We start from the raw sequence: 22247 nt of genomic DNA, 5'->3' as shown, positions 1-22247 counted from the left end.
TATTTCCATACTGGGCTTTGAGACTAATTTCTGGCATCCAGTTGCAAGATGTGAACGTTCGGGTTTTTTGAAAGGGAAAAGGAAATTTGGATCCCCTGATACTCTTTTTCTATACTGCCTTAAAAAATATGTGATCATCTCTCCCCTAATCGTTTATCCCATTGTTCTGTGATTATCTGCTGACACCTTAGTCTCCATTGTCAGCCCGTCTGACACTCTGTGTTACTCATCTTCGTATCCCCAGCCCCGTGCACATGGCCTGCACTTGATAGGCATTTACTCAAAGGCTGGCTGAAGGAGTAAATGAGTGCTGAGGGCGTCCTCAGCATATCTAAAATTGAACACCAGAAACTTCCCTCTTTCATCAGGTGGATGTCAGTTATATTATTCGCTCAGGCTTTCTAAATACCGATCTTTTTTCTTTCTTATTTTTAAACCTCTTTGGCCTCCGTACAAACAATCTCTAAATCTTTCTGATTCTTCCTTTTGCTTCCATCTGCTCTCGTCAACATCCCTGTCTCTATCACCCTATATCAGGTGCCCCTTATTCTATTTCTGGATAATGACCACAAACACCATCCCATCTGCCCCTTCCACTTTCAATACCTTTCTTCAAGCTATCCTTCCTGCTTGGAATGTTCTGTTACCCCTCTCTATCCAAACCCCACCTCACCTCTAAGAGCAACCATCTCTTCTTGCTCCTAGTTGAACTACCCCTCTCTGCTCTCAGTTCTGGTGGCCTGGCTTTATCTCCTTTCCGACAACAGCTTGCATTTACTTCTGTGCATCCCCGTGCTAGCACATCTGGTCCTTGCAACATTCTTGTGAGGAATCTAACAGTGTGCCCATTGTACAGATGGGAGACATGAAGCTCACCAACATTAATTAACCTAAGGTGACAAAACTGGCTGTCTGCCTCCAGAGCTCTTTCTTCTCCATCTTACTGCCTCACCCCCAGTAAAACATTAACCTTCTAGAAGTGAGAAGAGATCCTGCTGATTCTTCGTTGCATCACAGATGGTCTTAGGTATTGCTTTGCAAATAATAAGCATTCAAACAGCGATTAGCTTTAATGGCCTCTTTGTCTGTATTGTTCTTTAATAGGGAGAATGGAGGAGAGGATAATTGGATAGAAAAAGGAGCACTATGCCATCCTTTTTTTTTTTTTTTTTTTTTTAATGGAACAAAGTGAACCATAGTCTGGAGAGTGAAGCAAAAGTCACCAAGCCTGCTAAATGTACAGAAATGCCCATTGAGTCCCCATTTCTTAAGTAAATTAGAGTTTGAAGAAAATGAGAATCTTTCTCTTTTCTTACACACGTTGTCCCAGCACTCCAGAAATCTGTAGGCTTAAAAAAATTATCTAGGTAAATATTAAAATGCTCACTACAATAATGACACTAGAATAGCCAATATCTATGTAAAAACACCAGTCCATTTCAATGGAAATTCATGACCAGGGCATGAATTTATGAGTGACCGAAGGCACTTGCTCTATTTCTAGAGACGGAGCCTGACAGAATGTCCACCTGTCGGCTGGAGTTAAGGTCCCGGAGGCAGGACTGGCATAGTGAGCTCTGTTGCCCCCGCTGGTCCCTCCTTTCTGAGGACCCAATGGGCATTTGCCAAAACCTTTTTAAGGCTGACTCCTAAACCAGTAGTGACGCAGGATCATGTCCGTGCAGGTAGTGTTTACACGCCAGTCCGTAATTATGTGCCTATACCGCGTCATCTCAAGGTGTTCTCAGAGTACCTCATTCTTCTACCTTTATGGCTAAAATAAAACTTTAAAAATATGCGTAATTCTCAACCTGGAAGAAATCTAAGAGATTATTTAATTCAAGCCTCTTATTTTATGCCTGAGGTGACCCAGAGAAGTTCAGTGATTTGCAGAAGGACAAGCTTCTAATTTGTAACCATAGAACCCACCAGGAGACTGATCCCGTATTTCCTAATATAATCATTCTAGTCAGGGCCATGGGATGTTAATGTAAGGATTTAGTCATGTTACATCAGGTGCAGCTAAATTGCTAGTGTGAAACGACTAGAGCAGATTCAAGCAAAAACCCAATGTTTTCTCACTTTTCTTGTGTACACAGCTTGGTTTTCTTCATGCTGGAATGGGGATTGGACTCCAGAGGAGCCTGGGATGAGCTCTGTCTTGCTCCTGCTTTGGTCCTTGTTTTCCGTCTTGCTCTCTCGTGATCACTCTCTCTCTCTCTCTCTCACCTGTCCGGGGCCACATGGCACAGGGGCCCCTCCTGTCTGCATAGGCTCTGTTATCTCCATAGCTCTGCCAGCTTCTGTTTCCCCAAACGAAATGTGTTTTAAGCCCTTCCCATGCTAAGGGCTAACTGCTTCTTATTTATTCTTCGGTGAGACTTCAGGAGAACTTTGGGATACGGGTACAAGAATTACAGTTATCTTTATTTTGTAGATCAGGTACCAGAGGTAGTGGGTGGCAAAGCTGTGATGAGGAGCCCTATCTACCACAGCCTGAAAGCTGTGCGATCTTTGACAAGTTGTGTAAATGCTGTGACTCCTTTTCCCCACCTCTAAAACGGGATGATAATGAGATGGACCTCATAGTGTCATTGTGAGTATTAATGAGGTAATTAACTAACTAACCAGTTTAGTAGACCAATGCCTGTACTACATAATCACCGTGTAAATGTGTTATTATTTGTATTTACTATTGTTTTCCCTCAGCTGCACTGCTTCTTCTTACCTGTCTTGCTCATGGTACGACATAGCCTGACCCCACATCATGACCTCTTTGCTCAACCACCTTCCTTGGTTTCAACCTGTGCTGCCCAATATGGTAGCAACTCAGAAGCTATGGTTTCTGAGTACTTTCCTTTCTTTTTCTTTTTTGTTTCCTGAGTATTTTAAATGTGGGTAGTCTGGACTGAGATATGCTGGAAGTGTAAAATATATACTGCATAGCAAATACTGTGCAAAAAGAAAGCAAAATACCTTGCTAATGCTTTTTTATGTGATTGCATGCGAAATGATAATGTTTTCAAAATAATGAGTTAGATCAATGTATTATTAGAATAAATTGCACTTATTTCTTTACGTTAAAAAAAAAGATAATTAGAGGGGTGCCTGGGTGGCTCAGTCGGTTAAGAGTCTGACTCTTGATCTCGGCTCATTTCATGATCTCATGGTTCATGGGATTGAGTCCCAGGTCCGCAGAGCCTGCTTGGGATTCTCTCCCTCTCTCTCTGCCCCTCCCCTGCTTGTGACTTTCTCTCTCTCTCTCTCTCTCTGTCTCAAAATAAACAAACAGTTTTTTAAAATGACAGAAGAATTTAAATTACATATGTGGCTTGCATTATGTTTCCTTTTTAGAAAATATAATTTATTGTCAAATTGGCTAATGTACAGTGTGTAAAGTGTGCTCTTGGTTTCAGGGGTAGATTCCTGTGGCGCATTGCTTACATACAACACCCAACAAGTGTCCTCCTCAATGCCCGTCACACATTTTCTCCACTCCCCTGCCCCCATCAACCCTTAGTTTGTTCTCTATATTTGAGAGTCTCTTACGGATTTGTCTCTCTCTGTTTGAAACTATTTTTTCCCCTTTCCCTTCCCCCACAGTCTTCTGTTAAGTTTCTCAAGTTCCACAGATGAGTGAAAACATATAATAATCTGTCCTTCCCTGACTGACTTATTTCACTCAGCATAATACCCTGCAGTTCCATCCACGTTGTTGCAAATGGCAAGATTTCATTCTTTCTCATTGCCAAGTAGTATTCCATTGTATATATAAACCACATCTTCTTTATCCATTCATCAGTTGATGACATTTGGGCTCTTTCCATGATTTGGTTCTTGTTGAAAGTGCTGCTATAAACACTGGGGTCCATGTGCCCCTATGAATGCTTGCATTATGTTTCTATTGGCCAGAGAAACCTTCTATGTTCTCTGTGAGATTCTCAGGAGAGGATGTGGTTCAGCCCTGCCCGAGGAGGAGAGCCTCCCCACCATCAGGTGGCTGCTCTGGTACCAATTGGCTCTGTGGAGGGAGTGGTGCAGAGCATGCTGCTGACTCAGGGGAGGCTGGGGGTGTGATGGCAATGGGGGCCACATCCAGGATAAGATGTCCTCCTGGTATCCAAGGAAAAGTATTACATGGGAAAGCGGCAGGATTATTATTGAGCCATTTACGTTTGCTCTACCTCTTTGCCATCCCCTCTCTAACCTGCTAGCTGGCCTTTTAGGACCTCCACATCAGGAGAATTTGGGTTGCAGAACCAAAGCAGAAGTGTCAGTAGATTGCCCCTCCACCTATGGGGGGTAGACTAAGCCAGGTGACCAGGGAGGGGGAGGGAGAGCAGGGAGATTTTGGTCCTGAGACTAGGTGGGGAGTGAAGAGGTTAACCACGCTCCTCGTAGTAGCAGGGATCTGCCCTGCTTGTAGCAGTACCCAGTGGAGGGGGTGGCCGAACTTCAGAGAGGAGAGGCCACCCAGTTCATCTAGGGAGCCCCTCAGCCTGGCTGGACTTGAACCCTTCTTTTCTGGGAAGCATGTGAGCGAACAGCCTTTAAGTGACCACAAGAGCTTAGAAAACTAGGATAATAGCAATGGAAGTCCTTCGCCCTAATATTCTAGGCCTACCAGATTCCCTTATGACACAACAAAAGATGGAGATTTCCTCCCTCCTGCTGGGACAGAGGCTTAGAGGAGCCAGATTTACTCAGTTTGATTTCACTCTGCATCGGGAATACCAGAGGCCTAGGCCAAGGAAGCTCAACTTCCTTTGGTGGTTATAAGGTTAATTGCCTCATTCATACTTGCCATGACAAGCTAAGCGGGCCCCCTAAAATTACAGGGATAGAACTGTAGTCTCTGAATGAGTGCTTTCCTCGTTAAGTCATTTACTTCCTTAAGATTTCTGGAATGGAAACTAGGCCTGATGGTCCAGCCGTTGCTGTCTCTGGAGCCTCCTACTCCATATCACCCCACAGGGTCCATGCTAGAATTTTCTCTTGGCACCCTACATTCAGCCAGTCACCACACCCTACCAAGTCTACTTCCAGAGGATCTCCTGAGTCCATCCCTCTGGTCCCGCACCATCATTGCTCACCCTCTTGTTTCTTACTGGCCTGCAATACAGCAGGCTCCTCCACAGCCCTAATCTCTGGCTCTGGCTCTGGCTCTGGCTCTCCGGATGTTTCCAGAACTGCCTTCGTGGAACTCCAGCTGCCTGTCTTGCTACTCTACTGCTTAAACAGCCACAGGAGCTCCTTTCTTTCTCACTGGATATGGTTTGACCTCCTCACTATGATATGAAAATCCCTTCAGAGTTTGGATGCTTTCCTCCTCCCTTGCAACCTTCTCTCCGAGAACATCTCAAACATGCCAGGCCCAGTTCAGGACTCCACAGTCAAATTTCATAGGTGGAAAAATGAAAACAAACAAGCAAACACACAAAAAGTCCCTCAAATGAGTTCCAGTAAGGGAGAACTCAGAGAGCTGTCAGGAATGAAATTCAGTTCTGACTTGCCCTGTCACCCTATTCCAACCCTAGTTTGTCTTACCCTTTCAGCTTGAATGATCTGTGTTCCTTGAAAAGTCCAAATTCTCAAGGTAGCTGATTGCTTGCTGCCCAATCAGTGGGTTTCCTGGTCTCCGATAAGGTGGCCATCTCTGGCTAATCAGTCGTGGTGACATGGGAGGTTGTTGTGTGGTGTGTGTGGGCTCTTCCACGGGCTGAGACCTGGGCAGATTCTCCAGAGCAGTCCTTCTAGGCCTTAGTGTGCATATGAATCATCTGGGGAGCTTGTTAAAAAGCAGAAATGAACTCAGTGGATCTGCAGGAGGGCGGGAGTGGAGCTGGGAGTCTGCATTTCTAACAAGCTCTTGGGTGATGTTGATGCCCCTGGTCTATGGACCACACTTTGAACAGGGAGATTCTACAAGGGCTGTAGTCAGGACATGGAGTAAAAAGTATTCAATACATTCCTCTTATTCTAGAGTGTTCTCTAATCTTTATTGCCATGAAAAAAAAAATTCTGATCGGTGTTTAAAGTACAATTTAAATGTAACTTCTATGGAGGTTATTTTTTTCTCTCATGGAGTTAATCACATGTAAATCCTTTGTGATATCCCAATGATCATTTGCCTAATAGCTACGTGTATATATCTGTCCCCTCCGTTTTTTGTTTATTCTATTTAATGTATTTACATACGGTTTTTCTTTGTGTACAGTTTTGATGTGCAATCCGAGTTTTAACCAGCTTGTACAGTTGTGTAACTACCACCACGAGAGGTTCAGAAGAGTTGCATGGCCCCCAGATTCCCTTGTGCTGCCCTCCCTGCAACCCCAGCCCCTGGCAACCACTGACCTGTTTCTGTTCCTATACTTTTGTCTTTTTCATAATGTTATATAAGTAGAGTCATACACCATGTAGCCTTTTGAGTCTCCTCCATTTTGCTGTATTTATGGACCTGAGATAATATGTAATTCATCTTTGTTTCTGCCCAGATAAATGCCTAGCATAAATTTGGTGTTCGGCTACTCCTATTAGCAGTTCGGCATTTTCTCTTGTATTGGAATCATCTGCAAGGCTTGCTGAGCCACAGAGTGCAGGAGCCCACCTCCAGAGTTTCTGATTCAGTAAGTCTGGAGTGGGGTCCAGGAATTTGCAATTCTTACAACTCCCAGATGATGCTGATGTTGTGCTCTGGGAGCCCCACTTTGAGAACCATTGACCCACAGGCTCTGTGCGATTATCAAACATCTCAGGAGATTCGTATATGCCTGCAAATTTGTGAATTGCAGCCTCAGTGCCATTGAAAGGGAAGGGAGTGTTCTTGTGGTACTTTTTTATACCACACGTGGCTCTCTGCTTTACCAGGGATAACTTCTTCAGCTCACAGTGACTCAAGAAGCAGAGAACACTGAGATTTGCTTGATTCAGTCATTCTCCCCTTGGGAGGGAAACCAAGACGAACGCATGGACTCCTGTAGAGGATGCCAATGCCAGTCATAAGCTAAACCAGTTCCAGTTCTCTCTGGTTCTTCACACAGGCTCGAACAACGTTGGTGTGGAAACCGTGTGTGAGTATGTGTGTGCCATCTTAGAGAAAGCCAATGCGATTAAGGCTGGATCTGGACTCTGAGGGACAGCTCCTGTGGATGCTGAGGATTAGCGGTAACAGCTGCTGTCCCGCCCATTAGAGGAGACACAGAAGAGAGAACAAAAGACTTGTTTAAAGGATGCATCCCTGCAACTCTGAGTGGGGGTAGCCTTTCCATCAAGGCTGAAGGAAAGTGTGATACTAGGTAAGTGGATGTCTTTCTGGGTTAGGTAGATGAGGTGCTGGTGGGAAAGCAGAAATCTCAAGATTTAAGGAGGAGAGGGTGGGAGTCGAGGCTGTGACCGTGGTCTGCGGATCGTGCCCTTCCCCCCTTCTCCTGTAGGCATCTGTGTTTGATCTGACCTGGGGAGAGGAGACCACCTTCTGCCATCTACAAAGGCTCAAGGGACATTTCCTTGTGGCCCTTCTGGAAGAAAATGAAAAAGGCCCTGTGTCCCCTCAACTGAGAATATGCTTTTACAGCTCATTGTTCATTATTTCTTAATGTGTCTGGGAAACTGTGGGAATGGTCTTTGTGGTGTAGAGGTTTTTGACTTCTTTGCCTCATGGAAGGCAAACCTAGTAGAGAAAGGTATTGTGCGAATTATTTGGGGTCACGTATTTGTAGCTACTTTCACTAAATTTTAAGTCTTTTATTTTTACCTTTTAAAACTAGCTTATTAGAGAGGGAGCTGTTGTTGCCATGTACTGCTCCTTAGATCAATGTATTAGCTGCTCTTTGAAAATTCTTGTGTATATAAACAATTTCAAAAAACCTACTTTTAAAAGATACCTGACCATTCTGAATGTTTTTTTTTCTTTAAATTTTTTTTTAAGTTTATGTATTTTGAGAGAGAGAGAGACAGCATGAGCACAAGCAGGGTTGGGACAGAAAGAGGAATAGAGAATCCCAAGCAGGCCCACACTGTCAGCACAGAGCCCGATGCAAGGCTCAAATTGATGAACTGTGAGATCATGACCTGAGCTGAAACCAAGAGTTGGATGCTTAGCCCACTGAGCCACCGAGGTGCCCTCTGAATGCTTATTCAGAGAGCAGTTTTCAACCTGTCGTATTTGCTATCTCTCACAATATTCTCATCTGAGAACTCCTTTTTTACACAATTTTTAATTCTTTCTGTTGATGGCATTCGAGCTGACAAACAAAAATGAAACTTACTCTATAAATGTTATTTTATCCAATCATTTGATTCTATTCCTGAGTCCTTTTTCTTTTTTTTTTTTTTTCTGCCAATAAAGTTAACAATGGATCAGCTTGGGTGTAACTTTCTCTGCTCACCTTCTCTGTGAAAAAGTAGTGAAATAACTAAAGCCAGTCAACAGAATGGAGGGCAAGAAGATATCAAAGTGTTGCAAATTTAACAGTTACTTCTAAATAATAGATAGTTGGCAGAAATTTTGTAACATTCAGCTCTGTAATTTACAAGTGTAGAGATAAGATACTAACCCAAGCCACCATATGCCATGTGGCCTGACCACATTGGAGTACTGGGTGATTCACTTCCGCAATAATGTTATTATAGCTCACACTGCCCTTGGAGATCAGACAGCTTGTAAAGAGTTCACATTAGGATACAAATATTTTCTGGTCTTATTTCCTTGACTTAATCAAATCCTCCCTTTGAAAAGAAACAGTCTAGTCTTGTAAGAAAATTATAAGACAGGCTTAAAAAAAATATTTAGAAATGAAACACTTTCTACACATCTTTTTGATCTTGACCTTGAACCCTTGAAATCTGGGGAGGCAGCACTAAAGCCATCTCAGGTTTAAAGGCAGTGTGGGATTCAGGTCGGTTAAAGGCAGTGTGGATTCAGATCAGTCACATTCAAAACGACGTCATATTATTTTCTTACATAACATCTGGATTGAAGCTGTTACTTCTCGTGACGCAAGATAAGGGGAGGATGAGGGTCCCCGCTGCCCTCACAGGCTGGGCTTGTGCAGCTCTCTGCCTGGCTTCCTGCTCAACTGCCTTTTCTCATGGTGCCGGCTCGGTGGCCTGTCAGGACATGCAGCCCAAGCACCTTCAAGCCCAGCCTCAGAACCCTGGCACACACCACATCACCATTCATACCAGCAGATCTTCCTACTTACCGGGAGACATCGTTCCAGGTATGTATGGGAGAGCTTTGAGAGGCCCCCAAGCCCTAGTGACAAATTCCAAGTTGTACTTGTCCCAAGCATGTGTTTTCTTGGCTCAAGTTTGACTTCATCCTAAAAAGCAATTATTGAGCCAAAGATACGTATGAACTATTTGTATCATGGAAACCACATAATCTCTATATTGATACTCATTTTTACAAGCGGGCACAAATAGCATTACAATAAAAAAGTATCCATCCTTCTAAGATAAATATAATTACCCCAGACAAACTTCATGTATCGTGTGTGTTCGTGCGTGCGTGTGTGAAATAGACTTTAGCTTCTCCTTATTTAAAACGAAAGTTATTTGCAGAGTGAAAAGAGTATTTCCTGCTATTTTAGTTTAGGTGCCTGCAAAAACCGAGAAGGAACTTGAGTGAAGGTAGTTTATTTGGGCGATGATTCCAGGAAGTACAGATGAGGAAAGGGAGACAGGGAAGAGAGAGACACCAGTAAGAAGTGCGAGACTAGGCAGGTCACTGCCGTGGACAACTGGGACTCAATTCCAGTGGAGACCATCTAAGAAACCACACAAAACACACCTCTGAATCATCTCTCAGGAGGTTGGAGGGACCGGGGCACTTATGGGTGGAGGGTAGCGTCCCCACCACGCATATGCACTCACACACACACACACACACACACACACACACACACACTTCAGAGTCACGCCTGCTTACCTCGGACCAAGCTCCCAGCAGAAAAAGCAGAGAAGAAATCTATAGGTACTGGAAGCAGTAGCTGAGTGTAGACAGAAAAGCATCTGTGCAACCACATGTGAGCTCAAACACATCAGCAGTGTTTGCTCTACCCCCTTTTGATTTTGCTAATTCTTTTGATGTCAATTAGGGGAAATAAATTAGAATAAAATTTACTCTATAAATATCATTTTATCCAATCGTTCTGCTCTATTGGTACGCGTGGGGAAAAAGTATGTGAGTAAAATATTGGCCCTCCACAGCAACATATTCCCCAAACTGAAATACAGGCTATTCGAACAGAGCTTCCCAAACTTTATCATATCACAACACAGCTAGAAAATGATAATACGTGTAGTGCATGCTGGGGCAAAGGCAAGAGGCTACTCAAGGCTGGGGGCAACTTTTCTGGGGCTCCGATCACCACAGTATGCACCCAGGCACCAGCATGAAGGGATCAATATATCAGCACCCCTGTGTTCTGTGGCTAAAGGAATGAAAATGGTAAAAAAAAAAAAAAAAAAAAAAAAAAAGCTGTAAAAAGTGACCCAAAATACTGTGACACCCAAAACTCTAATAAAAGGTGACCTGAAGGAAAAATGATTGTATTGTTATTGGAAGTAAAACAACATACATAATAAAGAGCTGGAGGGAACACTTCATGGATCCCACTTTATTGTGCTAGGATCACCCTGTTTTCTTTTCTTTTCTTTTTTTTCTGGGACCCCACACTAATCCATGAGCTCCTTCAAGGTAAGGACCGTGTTGTCCTGTTCATGGATGTATGCTCAATGCCTAGTACAGTGCCTAGTTTTAAATAATAGCTAAATATTGTACAAATGTTTATTAATGAAAGTTCAATTGCAATGGAAAATAAAATGATCGCAGACACTAAGTTGCATTTAGCAAGCCTGTAAAGTTATACCCGTGATTTTAGCAACTCATTTAATTACAAACGAGCTTGCCATATTATTTACGTCTGTAAGAAAAATTCCTGCAAGTGAAATTGCTAGATCAAAGGGAGACTGCATTTCCGGGCTTTTTGGTGTGTGGTAAAATATATGTAACAAAACGTTTGCCATTGTAATTGAAGTACACCATTCAGTGACATCATTTCACAATGTTGTACAACCATCACCATTATCCATTTCCAGAACTTTTTCATTACCTCAAGCAGAAGCTCAGTAGCCATTAAAGAATAATCTCCATCTTCCAGACCCTGGTCACCTCTGTAATCTTTCTGTCTTTATGATAGTTTACCTGCTCAGGTACCTCGTATGCATGAATTATGCAACATGTTCATTTTGTGTCTAGCTAATCTCATTTACTGTAATGTTTTCTAGGCCTTTCCATGTTGTAGCATGTATCAGAGGTAACTGCATTTTAAATATGGAAAATATTATTAGGTTACTCGCCCCCTCGAAGAGTTGGATGGTTTATGGTACTAACAGTAGTGAATGAGTGTCCTAGTTTTTCCACAGTCCCATCAATAATGGTTATAATTACACATTTTAAAATTTGTGAACGTGGTAGGTTTAAAATAGTGCCTCATTGATAATTATTTTCTAAATCACGATTGACCTTGCTTTGTTTTCTGTTTGTGTCCTTTGCTAAATTTAAGGTTGGTCATCTTTTTATTGATTCACTAATCCTCTTTGTATTTGCCTGTTTTGTATCTTTACAAATACTTTTCTTAGTTTATACTTTGTCTTCTGATTTCTCCTATGTTCATAATTTTTTAAACCATCTTTTTCTTTCTGGCAACTGGGTTTTTCTCAGGCATTCCAAACTACGATATTTTTACAAACCACATTTTTCCTAGTTTTTTCTATTTCTTTTTTTTTTTTAAATAATGTTTATTGGGGCGCCTGGGTGGCTCAGTCGGTTGGGCGGCCGACTTCGGCTCAGGTCACGATCTCACGGTCTGTGAGCTGGAGCCCCGCGTCGGGCTCTGTGCTGACGGCTCAGAGCCTGGAGCCTGTTTCGGATTCTGTGTCTCCCTCTCTCTGCCCCTCCCCCGTTCGTGCTGTGTCTCTCTCTGTCTCAAAAATAAGTAAACGTTAAAAAAAAATTTAAAAAAATGTGTATTTATTTTTGAGAGACAGAGAGAGAGACAGAGAGAGAGAGAGTGGGGAAGGGGTAGAGAGAGGGAGACACAGAATCTGAAGCAGGCTCCAGGCTCCCAGCTGTCAGCAGAGAGCCCCACATGGGGCTCAAACCCAGGAATTGTGAGATCATGACCTGAGCCTAAGTCAGATGCTTAACCGACTGAGCCTCCCAGGTGCTCCCTGCTCTTTATTTTTAATTTTTTTTTTTTTTAGTGTTATGTATTTAATTTTTACATAACTTTGATCTAAATAAAATTTATTTTGGGCATGAAAGAACACTTCAACTCCCCTCCCCTTAATGAATTGTTTACTCTCTGAGGACTTGTCTTAAGCTTTTAGTTTTGACAATACCCATATAAAATCACCAAATGGAACCACACGTTAAGAGTGCTCACCCTGAATGGATGTGTTCCGTTGCAGTGACCGTGAGAAGCAGTCGGGATTTCATGGGATTTCTACTACAGGCTCGAAGAGTCTCTGATCATCAAATAGCTGGCACTTTTGTTTCCATCCCTCCTCATTCCAAACCGATGGCTTGTTTTCAAGAGGCTGACACAGTCACCCACTCTGACAAGTCCCGGAAGAGAAACCTGGCCTTCGAGTGGCAGGCTCCTGCCCAGCCTGTGGGGGATATTAGATTCCTGTAAGAGTGAGTTAAGTGTTGCTTCTTAGTAATGGTGCCTTACACTTCGAAGAGAGGGGGCCTCTCCTCTCCTTTCCTTCATGCTTTGTCCCCTACTCCAGCCACCTAATGACAAGGACAGGGTCATGAGGACTGCCCCAACTAGACAGCCTATGAGAGGCTAGCTAACAAGGAACTTACCCCCAGCTTCCCACTTTGTCGTTATCCATGGCTCAGGAGTACGTGATTTCCCTTCCTCTCTGGGCACAGATGCGTCTTGGCCGACCTCTCCAGGAAATAATGGCCAGACAACAAAAGAAGGGCCGGTGGGAGAGTGGGGAAAACTGAGAAAGACAGAGGCTGAGGCATACAGACAAGTAGACACTTCCCTGGGCCCAGAGAAAGCCACTGAGGTCTCCTTGCCTTGCCTGTGGTCTAGCAAACGGGCATAATAATGACAGCACATACCTCAAGGGTTTGTATAGGGATGAAAGAGCCAATATAGGCAAAATGCTTACAATGGTTCCCGGCAACAGCAAACTCCATTTATACATCATTACTCAAAATGAGACACTTGCTTTGCCATTCTTTTCAGACACTTGTGTTTACCAAGAAAGAGATTTTTTTTTAACTCTTGGGAAAGGGTATGTGCTCCTCAGTTTCTTTCCCCCACACCCCTATATATCTATATCTATATCTATATCTATATCTATATCTATATCTATATATGGGAGGCTTATATATATATAAGGGGGAGGCTGTGCCTGAAGGTGGAGGCATCCAGACTCCATGTTGTCTTCCCCTCCAGATTTTGCCTTTGGCACTGGGAACAATGAAATATGAGCACCACTGCCTGCCCCCTGTCCCCACAGTGACCCTTTTCCATCATTTCCTGGAGGACTAAGTCAACAGACAGGACAGCAAGGAAGAAAACCCTGTGCCATAATGATTTTGCCCATTCGGGTAGGCCAGTATCCATCCACTTGACTGTTGGTGCAACCCAGCTTCTGCCTGGGGCTTTGGTTCTGATCCAATGCAAGGGAATGTGTGTGATTTAGAGTCCTTAAATATGTGGAGTTGTTTTTATTTCTCAAATCACCTCCATTTCTATTTCCAGATTTGCCATCATAGCTGCTCAGTGCTACATAGTAAAATAGTTTAGGAACTATTATTTCCATTTGACAGTAAAGGCACTTGATCAGAAGCTTCTCCCAAAGTCACCCTGTGTTGGCTCACCTCCCGGATCCTTTCCCATGCTAGAGGTGACGATGTGCCTGAGGCCTGAGCCATGACTCTTACTTGTACCCTAACACTTTGGGAGGCCTCAACTAAATTAATCACATTTTTATAACTGCCTTCTGAATATTTAAAATGAGAAAAATGCTAGTAGCCAATAATCCCTACCTCAGTGAAATTTTGGGGAGAATAAATGAAAAACTGTGAAGGTGATTTTCACAAAAGAAAGCCATAAGTATTCAAAATATTAGAGTACCAATGATGTATCTCTAATGTTTAATGGAATCTACAATTACAACGGAACCATACAATTGTACAACAGAATTATGAAAGTTTCAATTAACAGAGTAATTCAATTAACAATAGACCAGGAATGGCTAATAATAAAGTTGAAAATGGAAACTTTTGAGTCTAAACAGTTCAAGAAGACACCTTTTTGTCAAAATGAGGCTTTTAATGACTATATTTATTCAGGAGGGTCATTGATTTATACATATCCTTTCCTGTGTTAATTATTTGCTGCTGTCGAGTTTTGGGTTTTTTAAAAAAAATTTTTAACATTTATTTATTTTGGAGAGACAGAGAGAGACAGTGCGAGCAGGAGAGGGGCAGAGAGAGAGGGAGACACAGAACCCAAAGCAGGCTCCAGACTCTGAGCTCTCAGCACAGAGACCAATGTGGGGCTTGAACTCACAAATCGCAAGATCATTACCAAGGCCGAAGTCGGACACTTAGCTGGCTGAGCCACGCCAGGCACCCCGAGTTTTTATTTCTAAATAGAGTGGAGTCACCCAAAGGACAATACAATCATCTCTTCAGCTTTTCTATTCATTTAGACTTTTATTCTTCTTCAGGTATTATTTAAGGGAAACTAAATCCTCGAATCATTTTGCTTTCTTTTTCCACAGTTTATCAGTGGTCCAGTCATATTTCGTTTACTGGGAGAGGATTGAATCCCCTGTGATGTCTCAACAGACACGCAGCAGAGCCCATCATGATGGCCCCGTGCAGCCCAGCTCACCGATGCCAACCCCTGGGTGGAGGCCAGAGGGAACGGAAGGAATCGCCCCAGGTACAACTTGCCATGGGACTCAGAAGCCTGATTGGCATCATTATTTTTATAGCTATCTATTTTCACTTAGAAATTATGGCCACTGGTCCCGGTTCTAGCAACACAAGCAATAAACACCTGCCTCCACCGGCTGCTGCAGTTCTCGGGGACACAGCCGCAGTTGGGAGGGGACACTTGCCTGTGCTGTTTGTTGTGGCAAACAGACTTTGTGTGGTTCAACCTCCCAAATCAAAGTGGGCCCTGGGGTGGACAGTTAGATTCTGCTACAGAGCCAAAGAACAGCACCTACCTCTTCTACCCCCACACCTACCGGTCATCACAGTGTCTCAGCGGTTTCCTTCAAACCCCTGGAGCTACACAGGGAGCACAAGAAAGAGATGATCTTTTCTTCTTTTTGTATAAAACCTCATCCAGCTTTAATTGTTACTTTCCATGGTAGGTAGCTGGCTCTTTGCAGCCTGGGTTGGAAAAGGGAATCAGGAATGAGAGGCTGTTTGGATGGCAATGGACTTTTTCTTGGCTCACCACATAACTTGAGACTCCATTGGCCTGTGAACTTCTGAAACAAAACAAAATGAAACAAAGCAGGGGTATCTGGTTGACTTAGTCGGTAGAGCATGCAACTCTTGGCCTCAGGGTCATGAGGTCAAGCCCCACAATGGGTGTGGAGCCTACTTAAAAAATAAAACAAACAAACAAAAAACTAACCAGCCAGAGAATAAAGTGGTCATCTGAAAATTCCTGGTGATACGAAACTCATTTCCATTATTTATTTCTAGTTAAGTGCTCCAAATGGATGCACTCTTAAATTCATCCAGCCACCTGCACAGAAGATCCAATCTGTAATCCTCACGATCCCACTTTGCTTTATTCCGTCCTTTGTTTTTGGCCAACATGATGGTGTCTGACGTTGCTCAGTCTGGCAGACCCAGGCACAGAGGTCACCCTGGGCCACTCTCCCTACTGCCCAGCACACTCCTCCAACGTTCCCAGCAAGCTACTCCTAAAAGCAGATTAAGATCTCAGGGTCTGGCAGCGTGGCCTAAAGAAGACCCTGCAAACTCAATGTGTGTTTGAAGTCTCATGTTTTATTTTATAAATCATGCAAATGTTGCATTTTAATCCCAAGCATGTTTGTTTTAATATGAAGATGAGTAAAAGTGAGGTGTCAGGAAGTTGCATCATGTTGGCCCTGCAGCCTGTCTTAGGATGTTACTGGGAACCTTGTCCCTTGGGGGGGGGGGCGGTGGCAGACTCCCATCTGAGCAGCTAAGGGTAAACTCCTTATTACACTGCACACATTCCTCACCTTCTGGCCTAGCCTGTTTTCCTGCCCATTTCTCTACACAGATCCCAGTGTCTCCCAAAGGAAAAAGTAGTGTGTGCGTGTGTGTGTGTGTGTGTGTTTGTGCCTGTGCATTGAGATGGGAGAGGGGAAGGGGTGTCATTTAGCAAAGTGAAATAGATTTCTTAACTGTGAGAGACTGCAGTAGGCAAATTACAAATTATGAATTTTCGCATTAGGAAGATGGTATATTGTATTTCCCAAACTTAGTTCCCAATAGACCCTCAGAACACTTCAGGGCCCGATCTTCATGTTTTGCCTTCAGACATTTCCTCAAACCGGGCTCTTCCTCCTGGTAATCTGTTTATCTTTCAAGGGGAGGTTCAAATATCTTCTTTGTGAAACTTTCCCCGTACGTCTGGGGAGGCAAATGTAATTGTCTTCTTAATTCTGGTTTTTAAGCTCTCATCACACTGTAATTGATAAGGTCGGGCATCTAAGAGTCTCTCCTCCTAGATTTTGAGTTCAGAACCAACAGTTGCTACCATGCGGCATTTCTGTATCCCCAGGCTTCGCAGGAATGCCCGTCACACAATGAATCTTCGGGAAATGGCCGAATGCCTTTAGAGTTCAGGCAAGAATCTAAAACTGTCAACTTTTGCCACGTTCCGTATGTCTGTTAGGCTTCTTTGCTTTTCACTTCATCCTCAATGTTTCTGAGTGATGAAGGCTTTGGATAAGAGTGGCACAAAAAGAAAAAAAAAAAAAAAGCATTCCGATCCAGTTAGAACCCTGGCCAGAGAAACCTCAGCTAATGTGTTTTTGTTTTGTTTTTGTTTTTTGCAAACACCATCCTTGGCATCCTAACAGTTATCATGGTAAGCCCTCAGGGTGCCTTGCACCTGTGCCAGGCACTGTGTTCCATGATTCTACATCAGTGATTTTACTTCACTCCTCAGCAGCCCTATGCTCTAGGTACCATTATTCGTACCATTTTGCAACAGAAGAAACTGATGCTCTGGGAGGACTTGCCCCAAACCAGGAGGTAGCAGAGTGGGGAATTGAACCCAGACAATAATCTGACTCTAAAACTGGTCTTGCTTACTTGCTGCGCTGTTTCTAATTTTTATTTCTAATGCTCTGGGCCGTCGTGTTGGCCAGTCATGGATGGGAAATGAGATGGCGGAGAGCAGGGCAGGGGCAGTGATCTCATCTCTGCCCATGGCACAGGCTCAAGTCATTATCATCACCCGGTTATCGTTTCCTCTTAATACTATGGCAAGAAAGATCGAGGGCTTTTAAAAATCTTTGATTTGTGGAATTCTGATTTTTTTTTTCCTAGCTAGAAGCAGTTTTGGGTAGAGGTAAGGAAAAAAATAACAACAGTGGTCATAGTGGTTTCTATATTCCTTGAGTGATGACTGTTAAGAATGTACAGGTCTAGAGGGCCAGAGGCTTACTATTTATAAAAATGTTAGAAATCGAGTCCTTTGCCACTTGGCCAGGGGCTTATATTACTGGGCAGATGATCATTTTGTTGATATTTTTGAGTGGTCCAAACTTAATTTTTTGTTCCCAAGGTACCTTGGTCTCTAGTATTTGCCCCATTATCATAGTTGTTTATTCTAATCAGTATGAGGAAAATGCTCTCACTCTCTTTTGTGGTGTCTTTGGATCTCTGCTTAGCTCCCAGTCCCCCCACCACTCTTCCCCAGCAACGTGCAGACATCTTTGCTGTTGCCCTAACTGGAGCTACAGAGGAGAACAGCTTAGATTCTTCTCCTGCCAGTTTTTGGGTGATGGAATTTCCTGGGGGCACAGAGACTCTGTTGCAATCATCTTCACACACAGCTACTGCAATCAACAATGGCCAGCAACACAGAGGGGACAGCAGCCCAACCCTAGAACCATCCTTGGATGTCCGTGGGCTGGAGAGACTCATGGCTCCTGGGAGATTCTCCTCAGAGGGCATTGCTTCCAGCTCTAGCACCTACTTCAGGTAATGGATCAGGGGTGGACCATTCAGTAAGGTGGTAGGATGAGGCCAAACAGTGGGGTGCTGAGAAAACATACATTTCTTGGTGTCTGACAGAAAAGACCTCACCATATTTATTCTTAAGTGCACAAGAAACCCTGATTGTAGAAGGGCTACTGGTCAAAAGGACTGGGTATGAAAATCACCTAGGGAAACTGTATTCTCCTGGCCAGGGTGAGATCCCTGAGATGCTGCTATAAATAAAATAAGATACAAATATACATTTTATAGCTTGGATATGTAAATTTATAATATATAAATACATATTTTATGTAAAATAAATAAAAGCATTCAGTGAGTCTTTATTGCTATCCTCACTAGCCTCTTCCCCACCCCATCTCCTTTTCCTCTTCAGCCCTCAGCTCCAAACTCAGAAGTCTTTCCAAAGAAATCTGATTTTACCAGCATACATAGCAATGGTAGGAAATGCTGCTTTTTGATCCATATACTTAGTGACCCCTTCTCAGCCCTCTGTCCTTCTCTTTAGGACTCAGGATGATCCAAGCTTTGGTTCATTGGAAACTTGCCTGCCCTCGGATAGGGATGAACAGGTAATAGCCCTGGTTGTGCATGGTTGATGAGGCTGATATTTTGATCCCAGTGTGGGAAGTTCCAGGCTGGGAAAGCAAAGCTATTATACTAGTAGCCAAAATTTGAGAGAAGGACTCAAGGGTATGATATATATTCAGCATCTTTTTACCAATCAATACCAGCCTTTCTGTTATACACAGTGTCTCTGAAGTTATTGACAATTGTAGAAATTGATAGTTTTAGTTATTTGTTTTCCCACTTAGCCTCAGTTAATAATTCTTGTCTTTCCACCTCTCCACCCCCACTTTATAACATTGGCCTCAAAACACCACGTATGGTTCCAGAGGTTAGATCAATGGGCGGTATAAAATATACATGCCCACTGATTTACTATTCCTTTGAAGTCTTAAAAGGAACACAAAATAAAACATGGTATAATATTCCTACTCAAATTTATTGGAACCTACAGCAAGATTAAATGTCTTCTTTCATGGGTCCTAGCATAAAAAGACAGTCAAAGCTTTCTGCCATTGGAGATGATAATCACCCAAATTGGTCTGGAAACCTCTTAAAGGACCCTAAGTTTATTCTTGTAACTGGCCTCTATGCTCTCTTTGTGGGGTTTCCATTAGCTACCTCATCCCCATCAACCACAAGGGCATATCTATCTACTTGGGCATTTTATTCTGAGCTCTTTTAGGACCCGGCACAAGGTTGGGTTTTCAGCTGCTGCCTGGGCTTCTTTAAGGATCCCAAATTAATTGGGAAGTTTAGTGGCAGCTTGGAAGGAGACTAGATCCTTTGACTTCTTTTTTTTTCCCTTTGCTTTTCTAGGACAAGATGGAATCTTCTAATAGGACTGTGATGAGATCCCATCTGTCCACTGTCCATCTTACCTATCCTCGGCATTTCTGGTCCTCTGAAGCATTCACTGGGAGTGAGGCTAGGGCAGCCACCTCAACCCCTGTCTTCCACACTTCTGCCACTTCTAGGCCACCTGCTGCAGGCAGCCAGTCAGAGGCATCTAGGCCTTCTGCCAGCTTCTTACCTCAGTCGAAGTACAAGGAGCCCAGAGTGGGGGAGGGAAACGGAAGGGGCAGAGGGGGATACCCCAGGAAGCCCAACCCAAGGCCTGAGGTTGAGCAAGAGGGACACAGTGCCCCTTTGGGGCTCCAGCTCAGGACTTCCCAGCTGGGAATCCTGCTTTGCCTTTCAGCCACCTTGGGCATGGCCCTGGCTGCTGGCCTTCGCTACCTGCATGCCCAATATTGCCACACTCAGACGGAAGTATCCTTCAGTGAGCCTGCTGGGGATGCTATTACCAGCAGCGACGGAGGCGAGACTGTGCATGTCAGGAAGATCGGGGAGAACAGTTTTGTTTCAGTTGAAGTGGAATACAACTGGATCACTTCCTCTGTGGGTAGTGAGAAAACAGTCCTCTGAGAAGATCGTGGTACTAGGCAGGCCTCTGAGTGGCTGTCCCTAGACCCTGCGGTGTCTCAGCCAGAACAGAGCTAATGAGAATAGCTGATGAGGACAGGGGCTCCCTGTGCCCCCATCAGTGAGCAGTTAGTGGAGGAAGCTGTGAGCAGACCGTTTTATCAACAGAGGGAGTTCTGCCCGAGCTTTGTTGTCTTAACATCTGTAATTTAGCTGCTTTTTTTTTTCTTTTCACAATTAGACGTTCTGTTTGAAGAGTTAAACTCCACACAATGAATATTGTATAACCTGCTCATTAACTAGACTCCTGTGGCCGCCAAGCTTCCTCTGTTGCCTTAAGGAACCTGCAGAAATAGAAATTCTGTCCCTCCTCAGTATGTCAGCCTCATCCCTTCCAACTCTTTGAAAAAAAAATAATAATAATGTTGGGGTTGTGTCTCTTGCAAGAAAAAGAACCGTGGCCCTCACTTTGCCTCTCCAAACCACCCCAGAAGAAGTTTCATTTTCAACACTGGCTCTGCTTCGGTTGACTAGGTGAGTGCAAGGGTATTCAGTCTTCTTGGAAACTCAGAAGCCTGGGAAATCCCCTTGGAAATTGATCTGAAGCAAGGAGAGTTTGAGAGAGCTCGACTGAACACATCTGTGGGAAAACGTATACATGCTGCATAAACACCAGAGTGGGGTAAGCACGCCTCTTCATCAGGTGTAAATGGATCTGAGACTTCCCATCCATTTACACTTGATGGGAGGCTTATGAATCCTAACAGCTAGCAAACATATTGCCTTTTGCCGAAGGTCAGGCTGAAAAAAACTGATGATCCCACAGTTTGAAGAAGAGCCTCTACTCATCTTTTCAGGGAGAAAAGGAAGACAGCATTGTGGACAAAGCCCATTTTCCTGCTCTTGTGATTTACGAAGATCACTTTGATTTAGGACGTGTCCCATAGATACTGTGTGGGGTCAACAGGTTTGACTATAACTTTTGAATATACTCACCTAATATGACACGTAGAAATTAGCTGCCTTTTCAGAGCTAGACTTGCTACAGAGTCACAAAGCATTTTAATGTAGAAACAGGAAAACACGACACATCTGGCAAGGGTGTTTATTCATCCAGCACCTAGATCGTGCAGGTAGTGTGCTAACTTTGCATACATTTTCACATTTAACTTTCACAATAACTTAATGAGGAAAAAGTGTAGTGACTTGCCAAAGAGAGAGAGGCTTTCATGACATCTCAGTTCAATAACAAAAACATTTTTTTAAAAAAACTGGGGTGTGGGAAAGAGCTAGATCCTGCTGTTTTTCCAGCCTCTTATAGCTCACTGGGCACTAATACCACAATTGTTTCCTCCTGGATTCTGGGCTAGGCAGATCTGTCCTGTCTTTAGTCAAGTGCCTCATTAGGACCAGGGGGACCTAGGTAATTGTGTGTTCACAAATGAAAGTGTTCTAGGAATGCTGTGGAAATGAGTGAATTTACTGTACTCCAATGGCAGCCACAGATATCCTTTTACATATCTCGCCCTCCTCAAATGAAATCCTCCCCGAGATGCAGACGAGGAACCCACCAGTGGAGAGCTCTCCTCTGACCATCACATCAGATGGCCAAGTGCACTACACGTACACCTTCAAGACCTTACCTGTCCAAGAGGACATTTTCCTGGGTAAACAGACTGTTGTCTATTTGTTTCACAACTGTTTGAAATAAACTATCCCCAAACTCAATGGTTTAAAATAGCCATGACCACCACCACTTGTTGTCCATCACAGTTCTAGGGTTGGCTGGGCTTAGCTGGGCAGTTCATCTGTTCCATGTGTTCTTGACTGAGCTGGAACACCCAAGGTGACTCACTCACGTGGCTGGCAGTTAGTCACTGGCTGATGGCTGGGGCTCAGCTGGGGCCGTTGATGAGTGTAGGCAGCAATTTTTTCCTTCTCTTCCTGGTTTCTTACATCATGATGGCTG

General features: G+C 43.6%; 1 protein-coding gene across 3 annotated transcripts; it reads left to right on the top strand.

Annotated features, from left to right (window-relative positions):
- Positions 1-3863: 3863 nt before the first annotated feature.
- On the top strand, positions 3864-22018 carry REELD1 (reeler domain containing 1). 3 transcript variants are annotated; one of them, XM_019828894.3, is made up of 7 exons: positions 3864-7295; positions 8981-9221; positions 12478-12700; positions 14824-14987; positions 18124-18271; positions 18795-18858; positions 19673-22018. In XM_019828894.3, exons 2-7 carry the CDS (start codon positions 9014-9016, stop codon positions 20279-20281), a joined length of 1416 nt encoding a protein of 471 aa, XP_019684453.2. In that variant the 5' UTR covers positions 3864-7295; positions 8981-9013; the 3' UTR covers positions 20282-22018. The 3 variants fall into 3 exon arrangements, with proteins under 3 accessions (XP_019684453.2, XP_023108544.2, XP_044911732.1); XM_023252776.2 differs by having other exon boundaries at positions 3865-7295; positions 17959-18271; XM_045055797.1 differs by lacking the exon at positions 3864-7295 and having other exon boundaries at positions 8268-9221; positions 17959-18271.
- Positions 22019-22247: the final 229 nt, after the last annotated feature.

This window comes from Felis catus, chromosome B1, assembly GCF_018350175.1.
Source record: "Felis catus isolate Fca126 chromosome B1, F.catus_Fca126_mat1.0, whole genome shotgun sequence".
NCBI lineage: Eukaryota > Metazoa > Chordata > Mammalia > Carnivora > Felidae > Felis > Felis catus.
This window is presented reverse-complemented; position numbering and strand designations above follow the sequence as displayed.